The sequence below is a fragment of the Xiphophorus maculatus genome, chromosome 15 (genome assembly GCF_002775205.1).
Source record: "Xiphophorus maculatus strain JP 163 A chromosome 15, X_maculatus-5.0-male, whole genome shotgun sequence".
Taxonomy (NCBI): Eukaryota; Metazoa; Chordata; class Actinopteri; order Cyprinodontiformes; family Poeciliidae; genus Xiphophorus; species Xiphophorus maculatus.
Genome location: NC_036457.1, coordinates 54,473 through 66,634, shown reverse-complemented (window position 1 = coordinate 66,634; position 12,162 = coordinate 54,473). Strand labels below are relative to the sequence as shown.

Below are 12,162 nucleotides of genomic sequence, written 5' to 3'. Positions count from 1 at the left end.
GACCAAAGCAAAAAAGTTCAAACTTGTTTTTAAAAGTTACAAATGCTATAAAATTTATCATAAAGTCCCTTTACTACTTATACTTTGGTTAGAGAACAAAAAGCATCATAAAGACAGCAAAAAAAAATAAAATACTAATTATAATGCATTATAATCTAATTAATATCGTAAATTCAATCTGTTATCTGGAAATTAAAATAATATGGCACAACTGCAAACCTACCAAGATGTGTTGGTCCATGTAACGGTGGCTGGAAGAAACATACGTCACAAAGCTGTTATACAAAGAATTGACTCAAGTAAACACTCAACATTTTGTAGATCTTCGTTTAAAAAAAAAGTTTGAAGGTTATTAATACTTCCGCAACGTCCTGTTCAGCAAGACGTTTCATTTAAACATTCAGACTTCCTCCAATCAGCGAATACAAGTGTACGATGACGTCAATTTTCTGCGCTGTTTTAGAATTGTAGTCCGCCTGTAGTTTTTATGAATCGCAGCGGAGGAAGTGAACGAATCCGTTCAAGTCTGTGATGGTCACGTTTCTAAATATTGAGTCAACATCCACAGCCATCTTGTTTGACTCAACACGCCTCTCTCGGCGGCGGAGGCCGGTTGGTTACAGCGCAGGCAATTTCCGGTAAGCATTACATGCGTCACGGCTAAACGTTAGCATTTGGGACAAATTCAAAAACTTAAACAAAGGCCACACCTACAAGAAGCAATCATTCCTCAAAAGCTGAGAGTCCAGCCCATTTGTACAAAGCGAAGCGTATAACAGGTGACTGTTTTTTGCCCGACCAGTGTATTTCATAAAATTTGTAATTACATATTATTTAATTTCCTTTTGAGATCAATAAAGGATTTCTGAATTTTGAATTTAATTGAATTTTAATTTGTCTTAAATAATAAAATCTAACCTTCTGATTGGCTGCCAGGCAAATTTAACAGGCTGCTCCTCGAGCACAAAATGGCCAAATTTCTGTCAAGAAAATGACTGAAGATTTGGAGCTCACTGCTGCAAAAAACAAGCAAACAAAAACACTGACTAAAATCAGAAGGTATGAGGCACATTTTTTGCTAAAATATGCATATAAATATATGTGTGTGTGTATTACTTAAAAGTATTTAAAAAGGTGAGTAACAAACATTGTGCAATGGGGTACCCTGGCCAGAAGCTAATGCTATATGCTAACTGTAAAACTTGAAAACATTTCATACATGTTGAACTCAAATAAACTGTCCCTTTTTTCTGATTATATTCTCAGAACATAATAGTCTTTTCTTGTGTTTGCGACAATGACGGTTCTGATAACGTTCTTCCACACTAAATCCCCCCTGGCCATATGAGTGAATCCCACTTTCAATTCTGGGAAAGTTATCAAGATCTGGTTCATCAGAACTGACACTTGCACTGCCTTATCTTCGCTGTGGGATTCTTTGAGCGATTGAGTCGTCCCGTTTTTCTGATACACATCTTGCTTTTATCTGATCAGGTTGTTTCTTTAAGACACTTTCAATATCAACAGAAAAACCGCAGAAAGATGTTTGTCAAAGCAGTGATGTGTTGAAGATCTTAACCGCAGAAACCTCTAACTATCTTGTTCTCTTAGATGTTTATCTCTTTGATTCACATTTAAAGCTACAAATCTTTTCCAGGATTCAAGCTGTATAATAATTTATTAAAATGAGTTATAAGAAGGGAGTTTATTGGTTAAAACTGTTGTATTTAATGTCACTTAATGGTGATTTTCACCACTTTTACATTTAGCTACTGAAAAAGAGATATTTACCATTAAATAATACACATAAGTCTTAAAAGGTTGTCCAATTTGGACGTTCATGTAAAAAAGAACAATTCAGGTCATTTGTTGGTCCTTTAAGCTACATTTTAAGATGAGGTTTAAGTGGCTAGAGACAGATATTTTTTGTATGTAAAATAGGCATTTATCGTATCGTTTATCATTTATTTTGATAAAAATTCTGATTTATTGTTGCCACGATAATTCCTAATTTTAAAAAACAACAAATCCGTTCATATTGTTAGTTGTACTATTTTTTCCCCACTGTTTATTCAATGAGAGTATCAATAAATATCGATAAATGCAGTTAGTGTGATCAGCTTAGTGATAAAAATCACATTAATGTATGTGACTGGTGTCTTAAAGAAGCGTATAACTAGCAGGGGTATTTGTCAATAGCAGTATTTGTGTTTGTGGGGCTATGATTGCTGTGCAGTCACAGCCATTCCTAAAACGTAAGTAAATAATAGTTCTTATTGTTATTTTTAACGTTATCACGATAGTGCCACAAAATATCGTGCTAAAAGTTTAAGTTCAAATCGCCCACCTCTAACACAGAGTTAACTTTGGTCCATGACAAACAGCTAAACGTAAAATAATCGGGGCTGAGTTCTTTCTTTTAAAAAAACAGAATATTCAGTGTTTGAAAACAATATAAGGACTTTCCGTAAATTATAAATAATGACGGGGCACACGGTTATTTTGGGCATCAAACACATTTTATTTGAACTTATGCAGTTTATTTCAACACAGTTAGTGCACATGCAATGTTTAAATTATCACTGTCTGTTTGTACCAAGTTTTTTATTTTATTTTGTTTTTTATTTGAAATGTAAATATTTCAACATTTAGGTAATAAATTAACAAAACCTAAGCATTACCAGAAACACCGCCCACAATGTGTATACACTTTCAACAAAGCATAAAATTACAGAAATTAATAAATCAGCAATGTTTTGTATTTATAGCTTTTTTAATGAAATTTTTTTTAAAAAACAAAAATTCAGTGAGACACCAGAAAAATGAGAAAAAAAAAATTACATTTGACTCATGTTTACAATAAGAAAAAAATCCAAACGGGTCTTTCATTTAAAGGTATTGTGTGTAGGATTTGTCGCTGGACATTATTTTACCAAACAGATTAACAAGTGCTACAACATAAAGTCACAATGAGCCACTTTAGAGTCGTTTTCTGGAAATGTGGCTTCCAGACAGCAAGAAAAGAGGCAAACGTGACCAACTTTGCACACTTTGTCCAACAATCAAAGTGCATTTTTCAGGATTCCTCAGCAAAGCCAGAACCATTGTTTTGTCTAATGACCAGAGGTAATTAATCACTGTTCAGGCCTGAACAGTGGTTTTATTTAAGACCAACACATGTTCTCTTAGAGGATACTACACATAGCACCTTTAACATTTTTCCACCTCAAAACATCAGAAACACAGTAAGAAGTTGTGAAGAAAATGCACAAATCCTTAACAAAAGTAAACTAAAACGCATCACAGATAAAAGAAGCAAACTGAGCATTTATAAAATTCTTGTATTGATGATTTTATTTTGTGACCACTGAGAACCATTGAGTGTCGACGTGTGGTGGAGCATTAAGATGCAAAAGAATGCCTTAAAAAACAAAAAAGACAAACTTTTGTTGTGGGCCTGAGAGATGGAGGTAGAAACGCAGGGAAAGTGGCTAAAATCCAGCTCATACATGATTTATTTAGTATTAAATACTGTATATTTCAGTAGTGTAAATATGGCTTGCCTCACTCTAAGCAGTCCAAAGTGCATTTAATGCCGTCATTAAGTAGGAAACTTAGGCGTTTGAAGGTGATAGATGTCTTAGGAAGTAAATTTTGTTTTCTTGCCAAATGAGTCAACTATGTTCTTTATGCTGCACAAAAAACTGGGAAAATTTACAAGCATTCCCAAATTTATGTGATTAAGTTTACATCTGGTAAACCAAACCAGCAAAGAAAAAAATAAAAATTACCCCTCAAAAGTTGCCCATTCTAGACCAATTTTGTGATTTTGACAGCTGACAAAATTTTCTTTGAAAATCAGCAAATGGTTTACAATTTTTTATATTTATTATGTTTAGCGATTTACTTAAAGTCTAACTAACCCCCAAATCAACTGTTTTTTTTTACTGATACACTGCCTACGTTGGTTATTTAAAGATCTATCTTTATATTTCATTGCAAAGTTTGACATTTTCGTGTAAATTTGTTTAGTTTTGTGTTACTTTGCCTATAATCATGTTAGTTGTAATCTGGCCATTGCTTTCCTTTGCTCTTCCAGTCTTCCTTCACGAACCAAAGTGTAACTTTTTTTCTTTTTACCAGACTTATATTATGCTGTACTAAAAACGGTGAACATTTACGACCATTTCCAAATTTTACATGATTAGTTTACAAAATGTACCAGCAGGGAAAATAGTAAATATATATATAAATAAATAAATACCCCCCAAAAGTTGTCAGTTGGACTGATTTTGTGAACTTTTGACAAAAACTGTAATTTAGTTTTACACTTTTAACCCCAATATCGCAGTTTTATATTGATAAATTCCCTAAATATGTTATATAGTGTTTTATTGTTACATTTCTGTGCAAATTCATCCATATTCGTTTTGCCTAAAACAATCTCAGTCCTATCCTTTCCCATTTCTTTTCTACACCGTTACACTCGTTTCCAAGCGAAGCAAAGCGTAGAACAACGGGCTAATTTTCACCAGACTGCTGCTTAGATCCATTATGCTGCACAAAAAACTGTAAACATTTCCAAACACTCATTAATTTTAGATAGTTAGTTGACATCTGATAAACTCTTCCAGCAAAGACGGAAGTGCAAAAACCCCAGAAAAGTTTTCAGTTAGACCAGTTTTGTGAATATTTCACAAACTGACATTGCATTGGTTTTCATTAAATTGAAAGGAAAAATATGCTTTACACTTTTTTTGTATTTATAATTTTTACAACTTGACATTTTTTGAAATAGCTTTCGTTTCCACTGGTTCTGCAAAACTATAATCCTGAATTATAGCCAGACATTTCGCTCAGATGCATAACTGCCTTCTTCGTGAATCAGGCTCAACCTGGTGAACCTGAAGTGCCACCATAATGCTCAAACGCCTTTTTGTAATTTCATTCTTGCCAACAATTGACTCTCAGTTACATAACCTTCACACTTTGCAGATGCTTTGTCCTTTGATGATTGGATTATTTTTTAAGCCGTCAGTAAATCCGAATGCAGCTTTAAGTCAACTTGAGTTCTGGTCATTACTTGCTGTATATCTATTTATAATATGAACATATACGTTTTTTTAAAGAAGCACAAACTCGTCTTTTGGCTGTTCTATTCAGAAAAGAAAGTTCACAAAATGTAAGCAAATGCACATTTCTTTGAATTGTGCTCATGAGACTTTCTATTAATGTTTAAAACTTATTTTGAACCATCTTTTTCTACTGACTATCTGGTGTTTAGCCCTCACAACATTAAAAACACATCCATAAAAAAATGATGTCAACTTTGTCCGCATTTGATAGGCACATTTAGTTTCAGACTGGCCTTCAAGTTTAAATAGCGTTTATATTATTAGTTTCTCAACGTTAAACCAGAAGTAAACTTGAACTTTGAAGTGAATACTATTAAAATATTTTTCTTCTAATGGTTTATGGCTTTATTTACTTTAAAACGCTGCATAATTTTTAAAACAAGTAAATTTTAGGTGAAATAAATATGGTTGCTGGTTATAATGTAAAGTGAAGTAAAATTCACAGCTGCCTTACAATTGTGACATCTTAGAACAGGTCATGTGGTTTTTGATTGTGAAGTTTCTACAACATGTATCAAAGTTTGACTTATTAGGTGATCTGGCTTAAGAGTTTTTATTTTAAAGTTATTTTTAAAATCCTTTTTTAGAGAATATGAACAAACAAGTCATCAATTAAGAACATTAATGCAAAAATAATATCCTGATGGAAGCTCAGCGACAATGTACGGCTTTAAACATAAATCCATATATTTGTACAGTTTGGGAAGAAAATAAATCATTAAATGGTGTTAGAATCTAATCAAAAGTATAATAGTTATTGTGAAAGAAGTAAGACTTCAGGGTGGAGAAGCACTGCAATATCTGTTAGTAAGGCTGAACCGACTAGAATCTGAAAAAATAAATATGCAAAGGCATTTTGAATTCTCCATTCGACCAATGAGTTGGTAGTCCACAAATCAGAAACGCTCATCTGTGGACTTACAACGTGAGAGTGGACCAACTAAAACTAAAACCACTTAGGCTACATTCCCATCAAAGGCCTTGTCCCCAAGTAGCCAGATATCTGGAAAAACAAATAAATTATTGTTTTGGCCTTTCATCCAAACAAAACTCAGTTTAATATCACTAAAAACAGTTTATAAAAACACAGACCAAGGTGGAGATTTGAGAAAACTCCATATTTATGATTGCATGAGATTTAGGGTTATGGCCATTACAGTCTGCACCAAATAATGTGCCAATATATCTACATACTTGCTTTGACGTGACTCCCAAGCAACATTGTGTTGTGTTTTATTAACTTTATATTCTAATACGCTAGTTAAGAGTATCTATCTGTCCACACAAACCACCTGGAGCTATGTCTAATTCCTAACAAGAAATTGTTTTGAAGCAATCCGATTGGCTGAGGTAGGTTTTAGCTTTGCCCTACACTGCCCCCTATAGGTTTGGCATATTTAAAGTAACGCTGAGTCACATATTTGTGTGGATTCATGTGGATGAAAACCCTTTCTGAAAAGGATCCTGTTTGTACGTGGCAGAGAGATTTGTTTTTACGAAGACCTGTCTACGTGTGTACAAGGCATTATCCGGGGAGAAGAACACACACTTCCAAATTACGCATGTAGGTTGCTGGGAGACGAGAAGAGTCAGGAGTTGTTTGCTTGCAGTTAAAATGTAAAACCTATTAGCTGCATTCATCAATACGAAGAGGAGAAAAAGTGCAAGCAGCTGCCTATGACGTCGATAAACACAATTGTACAATAACCGGATTGCAGCTCCTAAATAACAGTCAGCATTCAGAGTTATTGGGTGATCCGCTCAGAATGATTGGGAAAGAAAACAGATTTTGGGTGAATGATTGCACTCTCAGATGTGTGCTTACAATTAAGTTTATTGCATGAAATCCTGATTGGCAGTGTCGCTTTTGCTCTGCCCAGAATATCAATCTACCTGCATCAATGCTGATAAGCTAATGATCCTGATGGTGTTCGCTCCTCCTCTTTGGATCTGAAACTGATGGTGGAGGTACAGAAACGTCCCACTTATAGAGGGATTATTTGTAAACAGCGGACGCACATGCAACTTGATTGCAGCAAGAGCCGGACAGGCTTAAAACTCACTGGTTTCCATAGTTCGTAGCGTGTTGTCAGGGTACTACAACTGTTTATCACAGCGTGATAAAATAAGTTTTGCTACCAAATTGACATTAGTGAATGAGATGGGTCTTGAGGAGGCATAAGCTCCTTAAGAGCTTATGGCCGATAAATGGCGAGAGAAAACGGCACAAACGTCGGACATTACGATGACTACCATTGGGTTTAGCTGTTACGTTGTCAATATAAAGCGCTAAATCTCAAACATACGCCTGATATATAAGAGAAAAAGGGACGCAGTGCTTTGCTACTAATTGTCAACATTACAACAACTAGATAATGTTAGGAAAACGTTTTAAACCCAAAAAAATGAGCGAAGGAGAGGGAAGTAGTTCAGTTATACTAGCTTGACTAACGATCATGTAGATGTGACGTAGGATATCGGTGTGTTTTGGCTCAGTTACAAAATAAAAAAAGGTGACAGATCACAATAAAAACATAAAACTCTTACAGACTGAACGTTGTATTCTGTCTGTGAGAAATGTTTGAGTGTTTTTTGGTGTTCAATTCTGAAACATAAGGTGGCGCTGTTGTCGGTTGCAACGGCAAGAGGAAAAAAAAGTGGTTTTTCTACATTATTTTCCCCCTTTGCTGCGGCACACTGCACCAAATTAATATCTACATCTCCAGGTTTCATTTTATTCTAACGCACCAACAATGGCATGATAAAAGAATAAATGTTTTGCTGTTCAGCGTTGTGCACATGAGCCAAATTTCCAGATGTAAACGATAACATGCAATGGGAAGTTATGCACACTGTTAAATTAGATTGCAGTACAGATATGATCCAAATGCTGGTAGCAAAGTGATAAGATAACCAGGAAAGCAGCGGTAAAATGCCAAAGTGGTCTTAATCCTGTGTAAATGGGGCCTAAACTTTATTTTCAAGTAGGGTTTAGTGGTCTACTTTTCTAATTAAGTGTGGAGTCAGCTATCTTTTTAAATAAATAAAAGAGAAATTTATGCTGCATCAGCTGTTGCTAAAAAACTGAAACTCAATGAACATACCAAAGAAAAAGATTCCAAAAAACTACCTTACAATTGTTGAATTAAAATCAACACTAGGCTTAAGCTCAAGTCGTTATATCTTGTTTTGGTGTACAACTTCCTAGAAACACAATCACCAAATAAATGATTTCTAACAAGTATTTTTAACATTGCACTTCACACAGCCTTATATCTCCCAAGGCATTCTTGTGCCACCGCATTTAACAACATATCAGTTACTTAATTTTGCTTTTTTTTCTCGTTTGGAAACATGTTATCTGCTCTACACAAACATCACCGTGTTGCACAAACACTATGGCCGTTGTTTCAGATCTTGCATATCATTTTAACACTTCTGTGTGAGAATTATTTTGTTTTTACACATGAAATAATTAATGAAGTACCAGCCCTTTAATAAAAATACAGAGGACACTTGGATGTCTTCGGATACACAAGCTGGAAGTTAGCTGAAATGGGATGTTTCAGGATTATGAATAATGGCATGCTGATCATTGTCACGTTCAAAGATTTGTTAAAAGTATAAGGTTGAAATAGTTGGACCTGAGATTTGGCAATTTGCTGATGTTCAGAGATTAGCCGTGTATTCATGAGTTTGAGGTTTTTCTTGTAATTTGTGTATAGAAGAATGTTCATTTTGGAAATGCTAATTAATGTCTTCTTAAAGTTCCTATGGAAAAGAAAAACGATCCATTCTTCTCACTAATGATCTGCAAGGGTAGGTAACTTTTAAAACAAAGATGCCAAGAGTGGATTTGAGTGCGTTAATGAGCCTAATTTTATTAGAGCTTAAACTGTGTGTCATCAGCAAAAAAGGAAAGAAAAATACATTACATATATAACTTTTATTCAAAAAGTTCTGCTGTACATCATTTTCTAGCATGATTGTGCTTCAGTTCCCTCAGAGTAAAGTTGGGTGTGATATCCCTGTGTGATCGAGGGTTGATTATATCTCGACTGGCACTAATTTCAAGGCTAATAAATTATTTTTCAGCATTGGGTAGTAGAACAGCTATTGCTTAAAGGACGGGGATCGAAGGAATTACATATGGCTTGCCTGAACACCTCAACGTTTTTGCATAACTGGGTGATTATCTGCTGTCCGGTTCAGATTCAGGGTGAATGCCGGGTAAATGTGGGTTAAATTCATTGTTAAAATGTTGCTTTTTAGGTACTTATAAATGGGAATGTGTTTCTAAATGGTGAGTCTTTGCATTATTGAGATGTTTGTGACTTTTAACTGCCTTCTACTGTAGGCATGGGCCGGTTATTGTTACTGTATGCCAAGATTACACCATTTATTCAGCAGAGATTAAGCTAACGCAACACTTCCCCTCCCCTACATGTTGTTAAAATACTGACAGTTCGCTTGACTTACCTTCACATGTAACAAAGATAAATTTGGAAATATTTCCAGTCATGAAAAACACGGACAGTTGTGTTGTGTTTGTTTGTTTTATGCATCAAAATCAACATCACTGTAATATTCAATGTTTTTTGAGAACTTGTAATAATAGTTGGTGTTTTTCAAAATAGAAGCAGTAAGATTTTTTTATACATTTTTGCTCTCAGTTTTGGACAAGATACCATAAAACTGGAGGGAATCTCAAACCTACGGAGCCCTCCAGAGGACATGGGGAAATCTTTTTCTTTTGCGTTCCCTCGCAATAAGCTTACTGCAATATTTGCTGGTCTATTTTGTATACAGTCACGAATGTCAATCAACATTTCAAATATATACATATTTAAAGAGCCTAAATGTGCAACAAATGGTGGCAGAGGGCCGCACTGGGTTAACTCGGGGAATCTCATCTGTCACAATTATCGCTTTTTCCCCATTTTGATAATCATGCTTCAAACTTTACAAGGACTGCAACACGGACTGACCAGACCAAACAATGCACAAGTGCCAACGATCAACGGCACTACAACACGGTCAACAGAAACTATGACCACCCTGCTCACCCGCTTCCTCATACACACCAGGCCAGTAACCTTCCCATTCACACTTGTTGACAGCCACGCCCACATCGACACACCCACCACCCAGGTGTCAAAGCCGCCTGCTCCTGGCATATCAATAATTACTCATTTCATTCATACGGCTCTTACAGAGCCTCAGTGAAAACGTGTTTATTATTATAAACTCTTTGGTGAAAAAAAACTGATTGAAACTCGACTTTGCATGTTTACGTCCGTTTGTGTAAGATCGAGACAGAACTGCACATGAAAACGGCCCTTTAAAACCATTCCAGCACAATAGAGACACAATTAAAACTGTCAGATGACTTGTTTCCCGCAATAACTCAGAAATAGTCCAAGAAGTTTAGGTGTATTTTTATTTCTTTCCTACCTATGGAAAGTTTCTGTTTATAGGTTTGTGGTTCATTTCTATACTAAACAAAAATATATAAAACTTCAGATATCTCACAAAGAGATATTAACATTCATGAAAAAACCTTACATAGCTTAAAGCAGAAAGTGCAGTAAGAAAGGCTTACAGTATTCAATTATGCTGCATGAATTGATTAGTATTATTGTAGAGAACACAAAAAACCTTTTGCAAGGAAACGCAAAAGAAAAAAAGTTTCCCCATGCCCTCTGAAGAGCTCCGTACAAACCAGCCCATGCCTAATTTACAAAGGTGTTGAAATTAGGCCTGTTGCAATTAGCAATGAATCAATTAATCACATGAGCCATTAAAATGAGCTCAATAATTTCCATTTGCATGGTTTATTGATCTCTCTTTCTACCAAAAATTGGACGACCAAAGTCTCAAGTCTGGTGTGCTGGTCTCAACTAATCCCTTTGTTGAAGAACAGTTTTATTTACAGAGACTTTAAAATCAATTTTATTTAGTATTTCAGTTTATTTATTTTGGATATTTAAAATATCTTCCATTTCTAGTGTTAAATGTTCATTAAAAATTAAAGCTTAATGATATTTGCCATTATATTACCTGAAAATGGTCTCAAAAACAATATTATCGTTTATCGCAATAACTTGTAGGGCGATTTATCATCCAGCAAAAATTTGTTATTGTGACAGGCCTAATTAAAATACCTAAAAAATGGCTACAATGATGTAAAATAGAAAACATCCAAGAGCGCCAGAGCCTTCCTTTAATTGTGCAGGCAAATATGACGAGTGATATGAAGCCATTAACAAGAGATGGCACATGAGAAATAGATAATTAGCATATTAAAAAATTATTTAAGAGAAGCTGCACCAGCGCCAAACTGGTTCTTTGTAGGAGAATATTTAAAATACATAAAAAATAATTTAAAAAAGAAGTGATAAAGACAAAAGAAGGAGCCCACCCTGCTTTGTGTACCAATGAGCAGAAAAGGCAACACAGGATGATGAGCTGTGAGGGAGCAGAGGGTGTGCCGGGCCAGTGTGTTTGACTTTAATATGCAGTAAATAATAGAAATAGTGGCTAATGTTAGTTACACATTGGTGGATATCTTGTACTTGGGAGACATGTTATTATGGAACCAGATGAAACTAAAAATGAGGCCCAGGGATTTGGGTATACGTTCGTCGTAGGCAAACGTCATGGCCTCGTGCAGCGGGACTTTGACGACCTCGATGAGTTCCCCCTCGCGCGGGTCGCCTCCGCCGGCGCTCACGCAGTTGTCGTCGGAAACCTCGGCGTAAAACATGGTCTGCTTCGAACCTATTAAACCCACGTTTGTTCTGTAGAGGACAAAACAAACTTGAAAATCAGTAGTTTGGAAAAACTCTTGAACTTTTCCACATTTCCTCAGAAACTTAACATGAATTAATGCTTTTCTACTTATTTTTTTATGCATGAAAACGTGGGCATTTGTATTAAAGCCTCTTCCGTCTGGTATAATATTTCTACAGAATTTACACAACAGAAAAACAATAATGTGAGTAGAGAATGAAACTGACAAATACTT

At 35.3% G+C, this 12,162-nt stretch overlaps 1 protein-coding gene across 1 annotated transcript in view; it reads right to left on the bottom strand.

Annotated features, from left to right (window-relative positions):
* Positions 1–2,796: 2,796 nt before the first annotated feature.
* nudt14 (nudix hydrolase 14) overlaps positions 2,797–12,162 on the bottom strand; it is a 28,897-nt gene continuing 19,531 nt past the window's right edge. The window contains exon 5 of the mRNA XM_005803411.2: positions 2,797–11,935. Within this exon, the coding sequence (XP_005803468.1) occupies positions 11,686–11,935 (250 nt within the window). The 3' untranslated portion in view covers positions 2,797–11,685. The remainder of the gene's footprint in view (positions 11,936–12,162) is intronic.